The sequence below is a fragment of the Myotis daubentonii genome, chromosome X, assembly GCF_963259705.1.
Source record: "Myotis daubentonii chromosome X, mMyoDau2.1, whole genome shotgun sequence".
In the NCBI taxonomy this organism is placed as follows: Eukaryota; Metazoa; Chordata; class Mammalia; order Chiroptera; family Vespertilionidae; genus Myotis; species Myotis daubentonii.
The window spans coordinates 22,120,350-22,141,315 of record NC_081861.1 but is presented as its reverse complement, the minus strand read 5'-3'; the positions used below and the strand labels follow the sequence as shown (position 1 = coordinate 22,141,315).

Sequence of the window (20,966 nt, the reverse complement as noted above, 5' to 3'; positions counted from 1 at the left end):
AACATCATAGAAACACTACATCTACCCTGGAATGACGACCTCCAGATTTCTTTCATATGACAGAAATATATTTAAGATATTGTTTTTGAGAAGTTTCTGCTATTGGAGGTGAATAACTTTTCTGATACATACTAGTGTAAGTTCTCAGTTCAAATATTTTTTTGTTTCTTTCATAGCATTTCTTGACATTTTTAAATTATGTCTTTGTGGTTTTGTTGTTATTGTTTGTGTCCTTACTATAATGTCAACTCTATGACTACAGAGACTGTGTCTGTTTAGTATATCACAACACTAACTTCCTTTGTCTTGATTAATGATTTTGTCCCTATAAAACCCATCCTCTGGAAGCCATTGGGGAGCCAGGTCTTTGAGCATTAGCTCATCTATGATTCCCCCTGGCAGGCCACTTACTAAAAATAAACCTTTACTTTTTTTTGGCTGCAAGCTCCTGTTCCTGTTTTATTGGGCTTTGACACATACAGGCAAACGGACTCCTTTAGCCCCTTTAGTCCAGTATCAACATTAGCATTACAAACCATGGCAGCTGTCAGCTTTGACAAGACAATAAAAGTCTCCTCCACCTACCACCCCCTTCAGCACCATCAGAAAAGACAACAAAATTAAAGTATTTATGCTCTTGTGTTATCTACCATAGGCAAACAAGCAAAAAGTCCACTAGATTGGAAATGTTTCAAATAGACATACCACAATGAAAAAAATTAATGCACATTAACATTTTGCCTCCCACTTCCTGACTTGGATAATATTCTCACACAAAAATATTGAGAAAGAAAGGAGCATGAATATTAATGATGTATTTTATAATCATTTTAAGAGATTTTCAATAAGAACCAAATATAAATTAAACCCCTCAGATATAGTGTCCACTTTATATAAATATGAAAGAGAACCCTTGACAATGAAATTCAAACTAGACAGAAATAAAATGCAGACATAAATGTAAATAATAAATTTACCTGCTTGATGGCTGTAACAGTTATAACAAAGAAAAGTGGAAGTCCACTGGTAACTGGGCTAGTTGGTGTATCTACTGTGACCTAGGTAAAGAAATTAAATTGAAAGTAAAATAAAAATAGTCAATAACTTATATGCAGTCTGTACATGCTGAAAAAATTTCAGAAAGAATGCAGACAAAACTTATTCTGGTAGCAGGGTGAATGTTAATTTTCATTAAAACAAAAGCAATCCACACAGCAGTTAGTTTAAAAAAATACTTCTAAATCAGGTTTAGTTTTCATCACAGGTTGAATTAACCCCTTTATTGAAATACATCCATTCATTTACCATCTATTTGTTGAGCACCATTCTGTCAGTCCCTGAACTATTATCAGCCAGGCTCTAGAGATGCTGCTTTAAACAGATGGAGAAAAGTCCCTGACCACATACAGCTGGCAGCTTACAGGGAAAACCAGGTATTAAAAAAATACCTTCAGACCTAAAGAGTAAACAGAAGTTAACTAGATGAAAGAAGGGTGCTTTCCAGGAACAGTAAACAGTGTATACAAAGCCTCTATGGTAGGAGGGAGTGTTATACAGGTAATGAAATAAAGGGAGCCAGTAACAAAAGCATGTGGTGTGAGACAGGGCTGGAGAGGGAGACGGGCCAGACCAAGCAGGGGCCTCTATGCTAGAATTAATTCTTTATCCCACAAACAGTGGGAAATAATTGAAGCTTTTAACCAGGGAGAGTTCACATGAAGAGAACAACATTTTGAAAAGATTTTCACGGCATTGTGGGAAATAAAATGTAAGGGAACAAGAATGGAGGCAGGGATTCCATTTAGGAAGCTACTGTTCTAATCCAGATAAAAGATCATGGCTTGGATGAGGGGAGTAGCAGCAGCAATGGAAAGATGTTCCAGAGATATTTAGAAGGCAAAAATGGCATGACTAATAAGGAATTTCTTGTAAGGGGTAATTAAAGATGTCTTCCAAGTATTTGATTAACATGGCTGGTTGATGTTGTCATTCACTGAAATAGGAAACATTGAAAGAGAATGAGAACTAGATTTGAGTGACAGAGGACCATGAGTTCCATATGCCCTCACAATTCATTGACTCTCATCTCTAACCCCCACACAGACCTGCCCCTGCCACACACACTGTGTTGCAGACGCAGGCTTTTACATGGCTCTGTGCCTTCACACAGACTGATACCAGTCTCTAATCCTTCAAGGCTCAGTTCAGATATCACCTACTCTTTGAAACTTTTTCAAGCTCCTCTTGGGTAGAAAAAAAAATCTTAACTTCTACCATATCCCCATAACATTTTGCTAATGCTACTTTTATGACTTTTACTATATTAAATTAAGTGAATACATGACTAGTTTTGGCTATACATAAATTCCTTCAGGATAGAAAAGCTGTATCTTCATTGCACCTGCTAAAATCTTTGTTGTCTGGCACATAAGAAGTGCTTGCTATATGTTCACTAAATTGAACTGAGATGCGCTGTAAGCCAAGTGGAATGATTCATGTTCATAATCCTCTATGTAGTTTATTTTATGCTAGTCTGTAAGACATCTTACCATGGATATAAGGGAGCCTCTTTTAAAGTGCCCCATCATTCAAAATTGAAATTGGCTCTTTCCCATATCATAAACCAGATTGGTTTTAAGTAGCAGGGCCAAATTAAATTACAGTACCATTTATTTAAAAACTTAAAGTGGATAAACAGAAGCACTTAATACCAATAAGGCATTTCAGCAATTTCATTGAAATGTTTCTGCTTTGTTTTAGAAAAATGAAGTGAGGGAGAAAAGTACCTTTAATGTAGTAAAATTTTCAGTGGTTGATTTTGGCAAGGGAAAGATTTTAATAACTTACAGACTTAAAATGGAAGATGCAATTTAAAATGTCTAAATACTAGGCTTTCACCCTTAAAGTAAATGAATGAAGAGCATAACTAATAATCAGGAAGATAAGTGATACACTTTCCATTAAGCTGAAATTAGTGTTTAATAAAGTAAACTATTAACCTAAACTATTTCCAATTTTGATATATACCAATGCGCTTAATGGTATATAATACATGTGCTTCAAGTGTGAACAAAAATATGAAATCCATAAAAGTTTTTAAAAAAATAACAGCTACAACAAGTTTTCCAGTGAAAGTGCTACTTTAGAAATATATAAAATAATATAAACCTTAATATGTAATATCGGTACTTTTAAAAGTATTATTATAATAAGCCCTGAAACATCTTTTTAATCACAGGTCATTTTAAGATTAGAAGTAGAGTGAAAATTTGTTTGAAGTAATTAAGTTTCTAAAAGTGGAGTGGCAGTTTATGGAGCTCTTACCTGTACAAGGAAAATTATGAGAAAATAAAAATTTGCAATTCTTCTAAACTGTTCAAACAGATTCTTTGGGAGAAAATTCCAAAGTGTATACTGTAAAGAAGAAAGAAAAAACATATGATCAAAAAGCAAACTAAAAATCTTAGCAATGACTCATATGGGTCCAAGTTATCACTCCACTTTGAAAACATGTTAAAACCCAATGCATGGCCAGTGTGGCTCACTGTTTGAGCATCGGCCCATGATCTAAGAGGTCACCAATTTGACTGCTGGTCAGGGCACATGCCCAGGCTGTGGGCTTGATCCCCAGTAGGGGGCGTGCAGGAGGCAGTCAATTAACGTTTCTATCTATCCCTCTCCCTTCCTCTCTCTAAAATCAATAAAAACATATTTTAAAAAAACACATCCAAACCTCATACATACGAATAAGCATATACTTAGAGATATAGTAAATAAACACTTTTGAGTAATAAAGTTTCACATTGACTATTACAATTGGGCCATCTAGTCCCAGACCTCCGCCTTCCCTGTCTTAATTTAAATTAGGTTCCTTGTTATGTGCTCTCTTATCATCCAACACTTCCTTGATAACACTTGTTGCAGTGAATAATATATGCACTTTTATTAAAATTGCTCCTTTAATAGGCAATGACACAAAGTAGACACTCAATAAATTAGTTGGATGAATGAATGAACAAATTAATTCCTCTGGCTCAGCTAACCTCTGGAGTCTTGATCACAATCACAGATATAACTCTGTCCCAACCAGTACCTCCCAGATCCATGACACCTGAGGAGTACACATAACCCTGGGTCACAGAGAACTTTCACTATAATCAACAACATACCACCCTGGGCTTTTGTAATTGGTAATATATAAAGGTTTTAATGCTAAACTGTACATGGGCAGGAGGAGAGACCTCTTGGGCCAACTGTCAAATCACATAGACTTTCTCACTGATACCATAAGCACAATAACTGAGTCAGTTAAAAATCACCAGAGGAAGTTGAATTTTCTAGATACTTGAATAAAAAAGACCAGAAACCAGTAAGAAAAAAAAGTCTCTTAAGCTAAATATCTAAATTTATACTAATGTGAGAAAATATCCATTAAATTAAGTGAGGTGGATGAAAAGCCAAATTAACAGAACATGGGAATTTACTACTAACCCCTCTTTAAAAGGCATATGGGTTCGATTTCCCAAAGGAATATCAAGAAAATGAAGATGAATGGAGGGAAACATATTCAGTGATGCAGCTCCATTATAACCAACAAACAACCTACAAAGTTCTTCCCCCAAGTTTCAGAAGTACCTCAAGGAAGTCCATTCAAAATTAAGTGCATAATTGTGTGTGCATGGACATCAGTTGGGAGAAGAGAGTACACATTTTCATCAGATACCCAAGGCAGCTTGTGACCAAAAATAAAAGGGATCAAAACCTCTGTATCTATTATTGTTCAAAAGTTTATAATGGTCTCTATTGTCCATGAATGAGTGAGATCATGTGGTATTTTTCCTTTATTGACTGGCTTATTTCACTTAGCATAATGCTCTCCAGTTCCATCCATGACATTGCAAATGGTAAGAGTTCCTTCCTTTTTATAGCAGCATAGTATTCCATCGTGTAGATGTACCACAGTTTTCTAATCCATTCATCTACTGATGGGCACTTAGGTTGTTTCCAAATCTTAGCTATGGTGACGGGTTGTTCGGTTGTTCCACTGTTCAGTCTATTTGCCTTTTATTTTATATATATATATATATATATATATATATATATATATATATATATATATATATATATATATATAGTGTAGCCTGGTGCATGAAATTTGTGCACTGGGGTGGGTGGGGGGGAGGGGCCCCTCAGTCTGGCCTTCACCCTCTCCAATCTGAGACCCCTCAGGGAATGTTCAACTGCCTGTTTGTGCCCACACTTTTAACAGATAACAGCTCCATTGTTGTTTCTTTCTTATGCTTAAACCATTGGAATTAGTAGGTATTCAAAGTGTGTATACATTTTGGGGGGAAACCCTGTATATCTCTAGTCAGCAGTGAAAGAAACCAACAGCAGATTTGGAACCCCCAGACAGGGAACCCCGCTCACTCCTCACATGTCTCCCCACTTCACTTAACACCTTCGTGGGCAGCAGGAGAATCAATGTTTTCTCTCATTAATTCGGAAAATCACGTCCTGTAACCCGCTGCCCGGCAGGAGTGCGCTAGGCCCCAAGCAAGCGAGGCTCAGTCAGGGCAGCCTTCGCTCATGGGTGCTGGTACCCAAAGTGCACATTCCTCCTCTACAGTTGCCCCGACTATCCCACTGTTTCACTGAGAGGACAGAATTCCTCTCCGCCTCTGGGTTCTTGATCTTGAACGCTGACCAAAGGCACCTCAGCGAGGGCTGCCCGTGCCCACCAAGTGTGTCTATCTGCACCTGCTCCTGCCTCAGCACCTGCATTAACCCCCCAGAGGTGATCTCGCAGCTGCACTGGCCTCTGTGGGAACAGGGCATCACCACTCCGCCCTCTGACTGTCATCTCCCAGGCGCCCACCATCAGCACCCAGAACACCCAGACACTCTCCAAAGGACGTGAGCACATCAGAGGGGATGTGTGCACATCCTGTGGGGGTGTTAGGCATGCCAGGTTGATGGAAGTGCAGTGGAGAGGCGGGGGGAACTTGTGCACGCCTTGGTTTGCAACTGTTGCAGGCGTGGGAGGGTGACAGTGTGCTGGGGGATGTTCACATGCCAGGGGGGGATGTGCACACTGGAGGCCTCTGGCTTTGCAGATCCGCAAACCCCCCTGGTGTGGCCAGGAGGACGTCAGTCTGGCCTGCCAAGGTGGCTGTCCCTGTGATCCTGCACCTTCTGGGCCAGGAGGCGGATCTTGCGCAGCCACTCCTGGGCACTGATGGCCTGCAGGCGCTACTTCAGTTCAGCCTGCAGGCTCCGCTTGGGGCGGTCACAGCTGTCACCACCGCCATGTGGGGAGTACAGACCACCCTCCACTGGCCTGCCTCCCCTGTCCAGAGGCTCTCTGTGCTTCTCACCTGCCCAGAGTGACTGGGGCTGGGTGGAAGCCAGGCTCCTGCCCTGCCCAACCCTGGTCGATCTGCCGCTGTGCGAGCTGCCGCCCCGCCAGGAAGGGTCACAGATCCAGGTCCCGGGACTGCAGACAGCCTCAAGCGCTGCCCCCCGCCTGCCAGGACATGGATCCGGGTCCCAGACCGTGGACAGCCTCAAGCGCTGCCGCCCACCTGGCAGGGTCACAGATCCAGTCCCGGACCGCGGACAGCCTCAAGCACTGCCCCCCGCCCAGCAGGGTCACAGATCCGGGTCCTGGACCGCGGACAGCCTTGTCCACTGCCCCCCACCTTCAGTATGCAAATTAGCTGCCATCTTGTTGCTTCAGGGTGGGGGTCACCACTGGGGTGCCTGGCCAGCCTGGATGAGGGGATGATGGCTGTTTGCAGTTGGTCACACCCCCTTCAGGGTGGGGGTCCCCACTGGGGTGCCTGGCCAGTCTGGGTGAGGGGCTGAGGGCTGTTTTCAGACTGGCAGGTGACTGAAGCTCCCAGCCTCTCCTTTTCTTTAATTTTTTTTTTTTATTCTGGGATTTATTTACCTTCTATGGCTGTCACTGGAGCTGAGAGCCGGCTCCAGCTCTGAGACCCGGCTCCAGCTCTGAGACCTTGGCTGCTGAAAGCAGGTACTGTGTTTGTTTGGGTTCTATAATTGAAACACTGTTGCGGTCCTGCTGGCTGAAGCCCGGCTGGCTGAAAGCAAGTTTCTGGAGCTTGTTTAGCTTCTATAATTGCAACATTGTTTCTTAGACTGCAGCTCAGAGGCCGGCAGCAGCAGGCGGGGAACCTTGGCTTCCTCTATCACTGGAGCAAGCAAGCTTCCTATTCGCTTCAGCTGCCTGGCTGCCGGCCGCCATCTTGGTTGGCAGTTAATTTGCATATCCTGCTGATTAGCCAATGGGAAGGGTGTTGGGGTTATGGTCAATTTGCATGTTTCTCTTTTATTAGATAGGAGATATATACATATACATATATATATATATATATATATATATATATATATATATATATTCCTAATATGCAAACAGACTGAACGGCGGAACAACCGAACAGCGCTATGATAGGGGGCACACGCAGAACATGGTGAGTGTCGGCAGCAGGCAGCAGAGTGCAGAACATGGTGGGCGTTGGCCATGGTGGGATAGTAGAGCAGGTGAGCAGGGGTGCCAGACCAAGGTGGGGGGCCGGTTGCTGCTTCTGGTGTTACTGAAAATTCTTTGCTCCCGTGCACCGTGGTCCTGCCCAGCGCTCGCACCTGCTGCTGGCACTGGAGCCGCCACTCACACCCGTTGCCGGCGCCCAGTGCCAGCCCCGATCACTCGGCACCATAAGTAGGTACAAGTGGCGGCTGCTGGCCCCGATCACCCCTGAGGGCTTCTCCACCTCCCCTTGTTCCTGAGGGTCGATTGGGGCCAGTAGACTCCTCTCGCACCCACTGCTGGTGCAAGCCCCACTTGCACCCATTGCCGGTGCCAGAGATGGTGCTCGCACCTGCTGCCAGACCCAATCACTCGGTACCGTCAGCAGGTACAAGCAATGCTGGCACCATCAGCGTGTGGGAGTGGCAGTGGTGGGAGCAGGGCTATCAGCAGAGAGGGGATAAGGGGCCGCGGCAGGAGGGGCCGGGGAGGATGGGCCAAGACTCACCCCTATGCCCACTGCAGCCTCGTGGCCCACAGTTCCTATCAAGGTGCATGAATTTGTGCACTGGGCCCCTAGTATTTTAATAACTATGTATGGTGACAGGTGGGTACTAAACTTATTGGGGTGATCACTTAGTAATCTATATGAATGTCTAATCACTATGATGTACACCTGAAACTAATATAATATTGTATGCCAACTGTACTTGAAAAAATAAAAATATTTAAAAAAATAAACTCAAAATTCCAAACAAACTAAAAAGGTCAGAGAGCATATTATAGCCCCTTTACCACAGGTATCTAACAAGAAATCTTGATTAAAACTTGTGTGTTGGTCATTTAACTCTTTTGCTCTAACTCAAAAGCAAAATTAAACTTCTCATCTCTTTATTATAATACAAATGTCATATAGCATACCTTATTTTAAGGAAGATCAAGAAAAGCCTACTTTTTAGAAAAATCTGATTTAAATTTAAATTTAATTAAAGCCATATATAACAAGTTATTCAAATTGACTTGTTTACCTAAATAGTAGTCTCAGACTTAATTACTAAAACAAATTACAATGTTAATTCACAGGAAGAAAATGTTTGTAGCATTTCTTTCATTAACAATGAGAATAAAGTTTTTTGGGGGGCCATAAGTAAGTTCTTACTCAACGAAGTGGATCTTAACATGCAATTATAAAATTGAATAGCAACACCGACATAGAATATGTTTAAAAATGGGTTCTACAGAAAACTGCCAGGTTTGCAAGTATATACAATGTACTTCACAAATACTCTGCAGTGAATATAATTGGTACATAAATGTGGCCTCTAAAGATGCAATTATGGGGGGAGGTGTTAAGATGGTGGCAGAGTAGATGGATCTTTCTAGCACCTAATTCCAGAACCAAACTAGAATTAAAACTAAACTGGGGAGTTTCACCCTGAATTACCACCTGAAGGCTGGCAGAAAGCGCAGGGTCATGAAAGGGGCTAGCCCAGCTCCTAGGAGTGTTGGCCCAAGGTTGAGGAGGGTTTCCCTAGAAAGAAGAGAGGTCAGGACCCCAGGCAGGGCATCCCAGAGCCAGCAGTAGCCACCCACGTCTGTCAGGGAGCAGAGACTCCCAGAGACAAAGCAACTTTTTTTTAAGGGATTTTCTTTCCCAGTCACTCACCCTAGGTTTCACAGAGGGAAAACGATACAGACTGGAGTAGCCTGAGGAGAGATAGGGGTGGAAGGAGTTGGGGAGAGTCGCTGGGGAGTTGCTGTCGAGATACCTGTGCTGGGTCATCCCCCCACCATATAGGAGCAACCATTTTTCCAGAGAGGCATAAGTCTGTGGAAAGGCAAGTACCCTGGCCACCTTGAGATACAGTTTGCCCCACCCTAAGCAATCCCACTCACTCCACCCTCTAAAATCCAGCACACCCCATCCTGCATCTCAACAGGAGGCAGCAGTCTCAGGGAGCGCTTTGGAGTGGGGTCATCTCCCCCCCCCCCCCAGTCTATTATCAGGAACGTGGTTGGCACTTCCCTGTCACCGAAGAGCTGATAGAAACTCCTGGCTTCTGGCAGACCCACCGGACTGCCTAAGAGGGGTTCCACCCTGCCGAGGTCAGGGAAATATTTCAGAAGAGACTCAGTGGACTGGCTCTGGGACAGGCAACACACCCACCATCTTCCCTTATTTCTGAATTTTTGCTGACCGGCCTCAGAGCCCCATGGTGCTAAAAAAGCCAGTCTACAAGCTCAGCTGGGCCCTTCCCATGGGCAGCAAAGCCCAGTAGAGGCAGCCACAAGATGTGGATTGCTTGAAGTTTTGAAGAAGTTCCCAAGAGCCAAACGTGGCCAGCTTCTGACATTGGTTAACACAAAAGTATCTCCCGGGAGGCCTGAAATCAGTATGCAAAACAGCCTCACAACATAAAAGCAGAATCCAACGGGAAAACCTAGTAATCACTAAAATCTGCTGAGGCGAACTTCACTCCCCCAGTTATTCTCTTTTTCATTTTTATTGCTTTGGTATTATTATTATTGTTACTATTGTTCCCGGTTCTCTTTTATTTCTTTCATATCTCTTGTCTCCTTTTCTTACTGTTATTTTCTTGTGCTATCTTTCCTTTTTTTCATTTTTTCACACTCTTTTTTTTAGCATTTCCTTTGCATATTCTTTATTGTTATTTTTTCTTTCCATTCTTTCCTTTCAGAATCTTTTCTCTTCTAGCATTCTTTTTATTTTATTATTGCTGTTCTTTCACTTTCTTTTATTATTCTTGTCTTTTCTCTTTCCTAATTCTCTTTTCTTTTATGGTTGTTTTTGCTGTCATTGTTGGATCCTTTTCTATGTTTTCCTTTCATTTCCTCTTTCGCTTGTCTTGTTCCATCAGCACCTGTACAACAACTCATATGAGGTGGTTGGGGCTGAGCCTCACAGTTAGCCACCTTGAGGGGAGAACACACCTATGAATGATATAACAATAATCAAGACCCAATTCTAACAGTAAAGCCCAAACAACACACAAAAGGGTCACTCCTAGAGCAGACATCTCAGGAGTTTAAGGAGATTGCACCATTGGGTCTTATAGGAGTATTATAACAAAAGGAAAATATTAAGGACAAAGAGAGAATCTTAAGGGCAGAAAGAGAGAGATGGTCAGTTACCTACAAGGGAGCTCCCGTAAGGCTGTCAGCTGATTTCTCAACAGAAACACTAAAGGCCAGAAAGAAATGGCATGAAATATTCCAAGTAATGAAAAACAAGGATCTGAAACCAAGAGTACTCTATACATCAAGACTATTATTCATTTAAGATTAAATAAAGAACTTCTAAGACAAAAACAAAGCAAAACAATACAAAAAACCCCCACTAAATTAAAGGAATTTATTACCACCAAGCCAGCATTGCAAGAAATGCTAAAGGGACTGTTGTAAGAAGTAGAAGCAGTAGAGAGAGAGATAGGAACATAGGCAAAAAAGAATAAAAGTAACAATGAATAAGTACCTATTATAAAGCTGGGGAATGTTGAGGGGGGGAGGTAAGAAATCAACCAAAGGACTTGTATGCATGCATATAAGTATAACCAATGGACACAAGACACTGGGGGGGGGGGGTAAGGGCATGTGCCGGGGGGTAGGGGAAGCCGGGGGAAGGTCAATGAGGGGGAAAAAAGGAGATTTATGTACTACTATCTCTAATACTTTAAACAATAAAAAAATAAAAAATAAATATAATAGTCAAAATAATAATAATAACCTTAAATATAAATGGATTAAATGCTGCAATCAAAAGACATAGGGTAGGTGACTAGATAAGAAAACAGGACCCATATATATGCTGTTTACAAGAGACCCACCTCAGAATGAAAGACTCACACAGGATGAAAGAAAAGGGGTGAAAAAATTTTCCATGCAAATGAAAACAAAAACAAAGTGGGGATAGCAATACTTATATCTGACAAAACATACTTCAAAACAAAGGCCATAACAAGAGACAGAGATGATCACTACATAATACTAAAGGGATGGACCCACTAAGAGGATATATAACTCTGGTAAAAACCATATGCACTGACTATATGAGCACCTAAATATATTCAGAAGCTCCTGGAGGACTTTAGGGAGATATAGACAGCAACAGAGTCATAGTAGGGCACTTTAGCACCCCACTGACATCACTGGATAGATTTTCCAGACAAAAAAAAAAAAAATCAACAAGGAAATAATGACCTTAAATGACACACTAAGATCAGATGGATTTAATTGAATCTAAAGGTAGGCCACATGCTAGAACACAAAATAAGCCTGTACAAGTTCAAGAAGACTGAAATCATATCAGGTATCTTCTTGGATCACAATGGCAAGAAAGTAGAAATGAACTAAAATAAAAAATAAAAAAAACTCAAAAACATTCAAACACAAGGAGTCTAAATAGCATACATGGGTTACCAATGAGATCAAGGAAGAAATAAAAAAAATAAAAACTTCCTGGAAACAAATGAAAATGAACACAAAGTGACCTCAAACCTATGGGACACAGCAAAAGCAGTCCTGTGAGAGAAAACCATAGGTTTACAGGCCTACCTCAAGAAATAAGAAAAACCTCAAATAAATGGTCTAACACTACAACCAAAACAATTAGAAAGAGAACAACAAGAAAAACCCAGAGGAATACAAGGGAATAATAAAAATCAGAGTGGAAATAAATGACATAGAGACTTAAAAAAAAAAAAACTATAAAAGGTCAATGAAACCAAGAGCTAGTTCTTTAAGAAGATAAAAAAAAGATAAAACTTTAGCCAGACTCATCAAAAAACAGAAAGAGGACCCAAATAAATAAAATCAGAAATGAAGGGGGTCAAAGAACAACTGACACCACAGAAATAAAAAGGATTGTAAGAAAATAATATGAACATCTAAATTGCACAACCTAGGCGAAATGGACAAATTCATGGAAATATACAATCTTCTAAAACTCAACCAGGAGGAATCAGAAAACATGAATAGGCTGATAACGATTTAAAAAAGTGAAGCAGCAATCAAGAAACTCTCAGCAGCCGAAACCGGTTTGGCTCAGTGGATAGAGCGTCTGCCTGCGGACTGAGGGGTCCCCGGTTCGATTCCGGTCAGGGGCATGTACCTGGGTTGCGGGCACATCCCCAGTGGGAGATGTGCAGGAGGCAGCTGATCGGTGTTTCTCTCTCAACGATGTTTCTAACTCTCTATCTCTCTGCCTTCCTCTCTGTGAAAAATCAATAAAATATATTAAAAAAAAAAAAAAAAAAAGAAACTCTCAGCAAACAAAAGCCCTGAACTGGATGGCTTCACAGGTGAGTTTTACCAAACATTCAAAGAATTAACACCTATCCTCCTTTGAAACACTTTTTATGAGGCCAACATTATCCTAATTCCAAAAAAGATAAAGACACTACAAAGAAAGAAAATTGCAGGCCAATATCCCTGAGGAAAATAGATACTAAAATCCTCTACAAAATATCAACACATCAAATCCAGCAATACATTAAAAAGATCATACACCATGACCAAGTGGGATTTATTCCAGGGATACAAGGCTGGTACAGTATTTGCTAATCAATAAATGTGATACATGACACAAATAAAATGAAGGATAAAAATCACACAATCATATCAATAGATGCAGAAAAAGCATTCGACAAAATCCAACACCCATTTTTGATAAAAATTCTCAGCAAAGTAGGAATAGAAAGATCAGACCTCAACATAACAAAGGCCATATATGACAAAACTACAGCCAACATCATACTCAATGGGCAAACACTAAAAGTGTTTCCCTTAAGAAGAGAGCATGACAGGGATATGGGCTTTCACCACTCTTATTCCATATAGTACTGGAAGTCCTAGCCACAGCAATTAGACAGGAAGAAAAAAATTAAAAGCATCCAAATTGGAAAGGAGGAAGTAAAACTGTCATTATTTGCAGATGACATGATATTATATATAGAAAACCCTAAACATTACATCAAAAACGACTATAACTAATAAATGAATTTAGCAAAGTAGCAGGATGCAAAATTAACATCAGAAAATCAATGGTGTTTTTATACACCAATAACAAACTATCAAAAGGAGAAACTAAAATAATAATACCACTTACCATTGCAACAACAACAACCAAAAATAAAATACCTAGGAATAAACTTAACCAAGGAGGTAAAAGACCTACACTCAGAAAACTATAGGACATTGAAAAAAGGAAAAGAGAAAGATACAAACAATTAGAAGCATATACAGTATTCATGGTTTGGAAGAATTAACATTATTTAAATGTCTATACTACCCCAAGAAATGTATAGATTCAATGCAATTCCTATTAAAATAGCATTAGCATATTTTACAGATCTCGAAAATATATTCCAAAATTTATATGAATGCAAAAAGACCTCAAATAGCTGCAGTAATCTGGAGAAAGAAGAATAAAGTTGGAGTGATCACTAAAATGGATTTCAAACTATACTACAAAGCCATTGTAATCAAACAGCCTGTTACTGGCACAAGAACAGGTATATAGCCGAAACCGGTTTGGCTCAGTGGATAGAGCGTCGGCTTGCGGACTGAAAGGTCCCAGGTTCGATTCCGGTCAAGGGCATGTACCTGGGTTGCAGGCACATCCCCAGTGGGAGATGTGCAGGAGGCAGCTGATCGATGTTTCTCTCTCATCGATGTTTCTAACTCTCTATCTCTCTCTCCCTTCCTCTCTGTAAAAAATCAATAAAATATATTTAAAAAAAAATGAACAGCTATATAGATCAATGGAACAGAATTGAAACCCCAGAAGTCAACCTACAACATTATGGTCAATAAATATCTGACAAACGAGTCAAAAGCATACAATGGAGTAAAAGTAGTCCCTTAAATAAATGGTGTTGGGAAATTGGACAGGTACATTCAAAAAATGAAATTACACAACAAACTTACACTATATACAATAATAAACTCAAAATAAATAAATGACTTAAATGTAAGATGAGAAACCATAAAAGTCCTAGAAGACGACATAGGCAGTAAGATCTTAGACATCTCACGTAGCAGAATTTCTGCTGATACATCTGCTAGGGCAAAAGAAACAAAAGAAAAAATGAACAAATGGGACTACATCAACATAAAAAGTTAGGCACAGCAAAAGAAACCTCCCTCAAAATGCAAAGGGAACCCACTGTATAGGAGAACATATTCACCAATGATACATCTTTTAAGGGGTTAATTTCCAAAATATATAAAACTCATACAACTCAACAAAAGGAAGACAAACAATCCATTTAAAAAATAGGCAAAGGACCTGAATAGACACTTCTGTAAAGATGACAAACAGATGGCCAAGAGGCATACGAAAAAATGCTCAATGTAACTAGTCACCAACAAATTAAAACTACAATGAGGTATCACCTCACACCTCATCAATAAATCAAAACGGCAAGTGTTGGTGAGGATGTGGGAAAAAGAGAACACTATTACACTGCTGGCAGGAATGCAGACTGGTGCAGCCACTCTGGAAAGCAGTATGGAGTTTCCTAAAAAAAATTTAAAATGGCCCTAATTGGTTTGGCTCAGTGGATAGAGCGTCGGCCTGTGGACTGAAAGGTCCCTGATTCGATTCCGGTCAAGGGCATGTACCTTGGTTGCGGGCACATCCCCAGTAGGAGGTGTGCAGGAGGCAGCTGATCGATGTTTGTAACTCTCTATCCCTCCCCTTGCCTCTCTGTAAAAAATCAATAAAATATATTTAAAAAAATTTTTAAAATGGATCTGCCATTTGACCCAGAGATCTCACTTCTGGGAATATATACTATGAATCCCAAAACACCAATCAGAAGGAATACCAGTAGATCCACCCCTATGTTCATAGCAGCATTATTTACAAGAGCTAAGATCTGGAAACAGCCCCAAGTATCCATCAGTAGATGAGTGCATAAAAAAGCTGTGGTACATTTATATAAGTGGAATACTATGGGGCTATAAAGTAGAAGGAACTCTTACCCTTTGATACAACATGGATGGACATTATTATGCTAAGCAAAATAAGCCTGTCAGAGAAAGGCAAATATCACATGACCTCATTTATATGTGGAATCTAATGAACAAAATAAACTGATGAACAAAATAGGTCCAGAGACACAGAAGCATGGACAGACTAACAGATCTCAGAGGGAAATCGGGAGGTGGGGTTGGAAGAGATGAACCAAAGAACATATATGCATATCTGCATAGCCCATGGACACAAGACAATAGTGAGATGAAGGCCTGGAGTGGGCTGGGGGCCGGGTTAAGGGGGATGGGGAGGAAATGCGGGGCATCTGTAATTCTGTCAACAAAAATAAATTTTAAAAATGATACAATTATGTGAAAAACTGTGCATCAGCCTCTCAGACATTTACCAGTTAATTTAATTTGAAACCAAAAATCTTATAAACTTTCCTAATTCAAAAGAGGGGCAGTTGAAGTGAACTAAATCACAGCTTGAGAATCTGTTATTTCAATTTTAGCAAAGGAAGGCTTTAGACCAGCGGTTCTCAACCTGTGGGTCGCGACACCTTTAGGGGTCGAACGACCCTTTCACAGGGTTCGCCTAAGACCATCAGAAAACACATATATAATTACATATTGTTTTTGTGATTAATCACTATGCTTTAATTATGTTCAATTTGTAACAATGAAATTGGGGGTCACCACAACATGAGGAAACTATTAAAGGGTCGCGGCATTAGAAAGGTTGAGAACCACTGCTTTAGACCATTACTTGTTTTTACTTAAAGTCCAAAATTTTTTCTGATTTAGCATTAAAAATGCTGATGGTGTAGCTAAGGCTCCAAATAACTTGTTCTATTGTATCAGTATATCACAGTTTAAAAATGAAGCAGTAACTATTTAAAGCAGCCGTGGGCAAACTACGGCCTGCGGGCGGATCCGGCCCATTTGAAATGAATAAACCTAAAAAAAAAAAAAGACCGTACTCTTTTATGTAATGATGTTTACTTTGAATTTATATTAGTTCACACAAACACTCCATCCATGCTTTTGTTAGGGCCCTCCGGTCCAGTTTAAGAACCCATTGTGGTCCTCTAGTCAAAAAGTTTGCCCACCCCTGATTTAAAGTAACTACTAAAGTTAGCAGCCAATTGTGAATGAGCTATCAGAAGAAGCATTGACTTTTCTAAGTACTAGGATTTGGATGTGGTAGAACAAAATATCCATGTTATCAACTCTCCACATTATAGGCATTAAATACAATTTTGAGCATCAGAGCAGTCTATTTACATTACCATTAATAATGTCAAGCAGAACTTTCTTTTAAAGTATCACTCTTTCCGCCATAAATTCAGGAGAGCAAAAGGAGTTAACAGGATATTACTGCATTAGGATTTAGTAACTTCAGTTAAAATGGCAGCTTCAGGGAATAAAACTCAGACAAAGATCAGCACTACTCATCAGAGAAATGCAAATTAAAACCAAAATGAGATATTACCGCACACCTGCCAGAATGGTTATCATCAATAAATCAACAAACAAGTGCAGGCGAAGATGTGGAGAAAAGGAAACCTGCCTGCACTGTTGGTGGGAATGCGGATTGCTGCAGCCACTGTGGAATGCAGTATGATGCTTCCTCAAAAACTTAAAAATGGAACTGCCTTATGACCCAGTGATGCCACTTCTGGGAATATATCTGAAGAAACCTGAAACACTAATTTGAAAGAATTTATGAACCCCTATGTTCATTGCAGTGTTGATTTACAAGAGCCCCAAGATTCGGAAACAGCCCAAGTGCCCATCAGTAGATGAATGGATAAAAAAGCTGTGGTGCATTTACACAATGGAATACTACCCAGCCATAAAAAGGAAATCTTACCTTTTGCAACAGCATTGATGGACCTGGAGAGTATTATGCTAAGTGAGATAAGCCAGTCGATAAGTACCATATGATTTCATTTATATGTGGAATCTAATGAACAAAATAATCTAACAAAATAGATAGACTCACAGATACAGACTGAAAGCTGTCAGAGGGGAGGGGTTTGAGGGCTGAGTGAGAAAGGCAAAGGAATTAAGCAAAGAAAAAAACAAAACAAAACAGTCTCATGGGCACTGGCAACAGTTATTGCCAGAAGGAAAGGGGTAGGGAAAGGTAGAAGAAGGTAAATTGGCAATAAATGGTGACAGAAGGAGACTTGGATTGGGGTAGTAAACACATAATATGCAGATGATGTATTACACAATCATATACCTGAAACCTGTATAATTTTATTAACCAACTAAATTCATGCACAGGGGGTACGTGTGTGTGTCCCCCAGCCCAGCCTACACCCTCTCCAATCTGGGACCCCTCGAAGGATGTCTGACTGCCTGTTTAGGCCCGATCCCACCAGTTGGACATCCCTCTCACAATCCAGGACTGCTGGCTCCCAACTGCTCACCTACATGCCTGTCTGATCAACACCTAACTGCTCCCCTGCTGGCCTGATTGCCCCCAACAGCCCTCCCCTGCAGGCCTGATCACCCCAACTGCCCTCCCCTGCAGGCCTGGTCCCCCCAACTGCCCTCCCCTGCAGGCCTGATCCCTCCTAACTGCCCTCCCCTGCAGGCCTGGTCCCCCCAACTGCCCTTCCCTGCAGGCCTGGTCCCTCCCAACTGCCCTCCCCTGCAGGCCTGATCCCTCCCAACTGCCCTCCCCTGCAGGACTGGTCCCCCCAACTGCCCTCCCCTGCAGGCCTGGTCCCCACAACTGCCCTCCCCTGCAGGCCTTGTCCCTCCCAACTGTACTCTCCTCTGGCCTGGTTGCTTCCAACTGCCCTCCCCTGCTGGCCTGGTCCCCCCCAAGTGCCCAACCCTCCAGGCTTGGTCCCCCCAACTGCCCTCCCCTGCAGGCCTGGTCCCCTCAAACTGCCCTCTCCTGCTGGCCTGGTCCCCCCCAAGTGCCCTCCCCTCCAGGCTTGATCCCCCCAACTGCCCTCCCCTGCAGGCCTGGTCCCCCCAAACTGCCCTCCCCTGCAGGCCTGATCCCTCCCAACTGCCCTCCCCTACAGGCCTGGTCCCCCCAAACTGCCCTCCCCTGCAGGCCTGGTCCCCCCATAACAGTCTTTCCCTGCTGGCCTGGTCCCCCCAACTGCCCTCCCCTGCTTGCCTGGTCCCCCCCAAGTGCCCTCCCCTCCAGGCTTGGTCCCCCCAACTGCCCTCCCCTGCAGGCCTGATCCCTCCCAACTGCCCTCCCCTACAGGCCTGGTCCCCCCAAACTGCCCTCCCCTGCAGGCCTGGTCCCCCCATAACAGTCTTTCCCTGCTGGCCTGGTCCCCCCAACTGCCCTCCCCTGCTTGCCTGGTCCCCCCCAAGTGCCCTCCCCTCCAGGCTTGGTCCCCCCAACTGCCCTCCCCTGCAGGCCTGGTCCCCCAACTGCCCTCCCCTGCAGGCCTGGTTCCCCCCCCCAACTGCCCTCCCCTGCAGGCCTGATCCCTCCCAACTGCCCTCCCCTGTAGGCCTGGTCCCTCCCAACTGCCCTCCCCTGCAGGCCTGATCCCTCCCAACTGCCCTCCCCTGCAGGCCTGGTCCCTCCCAACTGCCCTCCCCTGCAGGCCTGATCCCTCCCAACTGCCCTCCCCTGCAGGCCTGGTCCCCCCATAACAGTCTTTCCCTGCTGGCCTGGTCCCTCCAACTGCCCTCCCCCGCTGGCCTGGTCCCCCCCAAGTGCCCTCCCCTCCAGGCTTGGTCCCCCCAACTGCCCTCCCCTGCAGGCCTGGTCCCCCCAAACTGCCCTCCCCTGCAGGCCTGGTCCCCACAACTGCCCTCCCCTGCAGGCCTGGTCCCCCCAACTGCCCTCCCCTGCAGACCTGGTCCCCCCCAAGTGCCCTCCCCTCCAGGCTTGGTCCCCCCAACTGCCCTCCCCTGCCAGCCATATTGTGGCTGTGGCGGCCATCTTGTGACCACATGGGGGCGGCCATCTGGTGTGCTGGAGTGATGGTCAATTTGCACATTACTGCTTTATTAGATAGGATGTCACCCCAATAAATTCAATTAAAAAGAGACTCAGACAAAACGGTGTTTAATAAATTCTATGGCCAATGCTTATTTTTAAACTGAAGGTAAACACTAGTGTAATTTTAGGCTTGAAACTTTAATCCTAGACAGCCTTTTTACATAAGAATACTAAGCTTAACCTTAGGCCAACCTTCAAAGAGTTAGGTGAAGTTCACTGATTCTTATCCCACTGAAGGGCCTTTAAGATGAGGCTCAGCATTTTTAAAGGAAAAAATGTGGAAAAGAGAAATATGATGAAATCTAATGATCCTAGCAGAAGTAACCAATTCTTCTTTTGCTAGAGGTAGTGATTTCCAAGTTTCATATCAACCACAAATTTCTGTTGTTCCCAAAGGTCCCTGCAGAGTACATTAAAGGAGGCAGGCTGCAGAGGACAAATTTCTCTAAAGAAAATGTCTGTGTTCCCAAAAGAAGAGAAGAACACTATTTTTATAAATAACATTTTAAGTAGGTCAAAGTTTTTAAATTTAGTGTTCCTTACATTAACAACACTTCAGTGTTACACTAACATTACTGATGGCAGTTGTAAACAAACAAAAAGCACCCAATTAAGAGAAAATTATTTTTATTACTAAAGGGTTGAGAAAGAAAATCAACACTTACTACAAAGTTTTAAAGCAGCTAACACATTCTATAAATTGTACATTTCTTCAATTAAAAGATTCTGGTGTAAATACAAACACAGTCAAAACACAATATGAGATGCCCTAGCTCCGTGGTTGGCAAACTGCGGCTCGCGAGCCACATGAGGCTCTTTGGCCCCTTGAGTGTGGCTCTTCCTAAGCCTTAGGAGTACCCTAATTAAGTTAATAACAATGTACCTACCTATATAGTTTAAGTTTAAAACATTTGGCTCTCAAAAGAAATTTCAATCATTGTACTGTTGATATTTGGCTCTGTTGACTAATGAGTTTGCCGACCACTGCCCTAGCTGGTTTGGTTCAGTGGATAGAATGTTGGCCTACAGACTGAAAGGTCCCATGTTCGATTCCGGCCAAGGGCACATGCCTGGGTTGCAGGCTCGATCTCCAGTAGGGGGCATGCAGGAGGCAGCCAATTAATGTTTCTCTCTTATCATTGACTAGGGGCCCGGTGCACGAAATTCATGCACTGGGTGTGTGTGTGGGGGGGGGGAGTGTCCCTCAGCCCAGCCTGCCCCCTCACACATACTGGGAGCCCTCAGGCGTTGACCCCCATCACCCTCCAATCGCAGGATCGGCCCCTTGCCCAGGCCTGATGCCTCTGACAGAGGTGTCAGGCTTGGACAGGGGACCCCCATCTCCCCCTGATCACTGGCTCTGGCCCCCGCCCGGGCCTGAGGCCTCGGCCAGAGGCGTAGACCCCCATCACCCTCCGATCGCTTGCT

At 42.8% G+C, this 20,966-nt stretch overlaps 1 protein-coding gene across 4 annotated transcripts in view; it reads right to left on the bottom strand.

Annotated features, from left to right (window-relative positions):
• The window catches only part of ATP11C (ATPase phospholipid transporting 11C), a 226,948-nt gene that overhangs the window by 100,880 nt on the left and 105,102 nt on the right, over positions 1-20,966 (bottom strand). For all 4 annotated transcript variants that reach the window (XM_059679783.1, XM_059679781.1, XM_059679780.1 and 1 more), the window contains exons 3-4: positions 3,325-3,414; positions 978-1,058 (exon numbers count right to left, since the gene is read on the bottom strand). In XM_059679783.1, the coding sequence (XP_059535766.1) occupies positions 978-1,058; positions 3,325-3,414 (171 nt within the window). The remainder of the gene's footprint in view (positions 1-977; positions 1,059-3,324; positions 3,415-20,966) is intronic.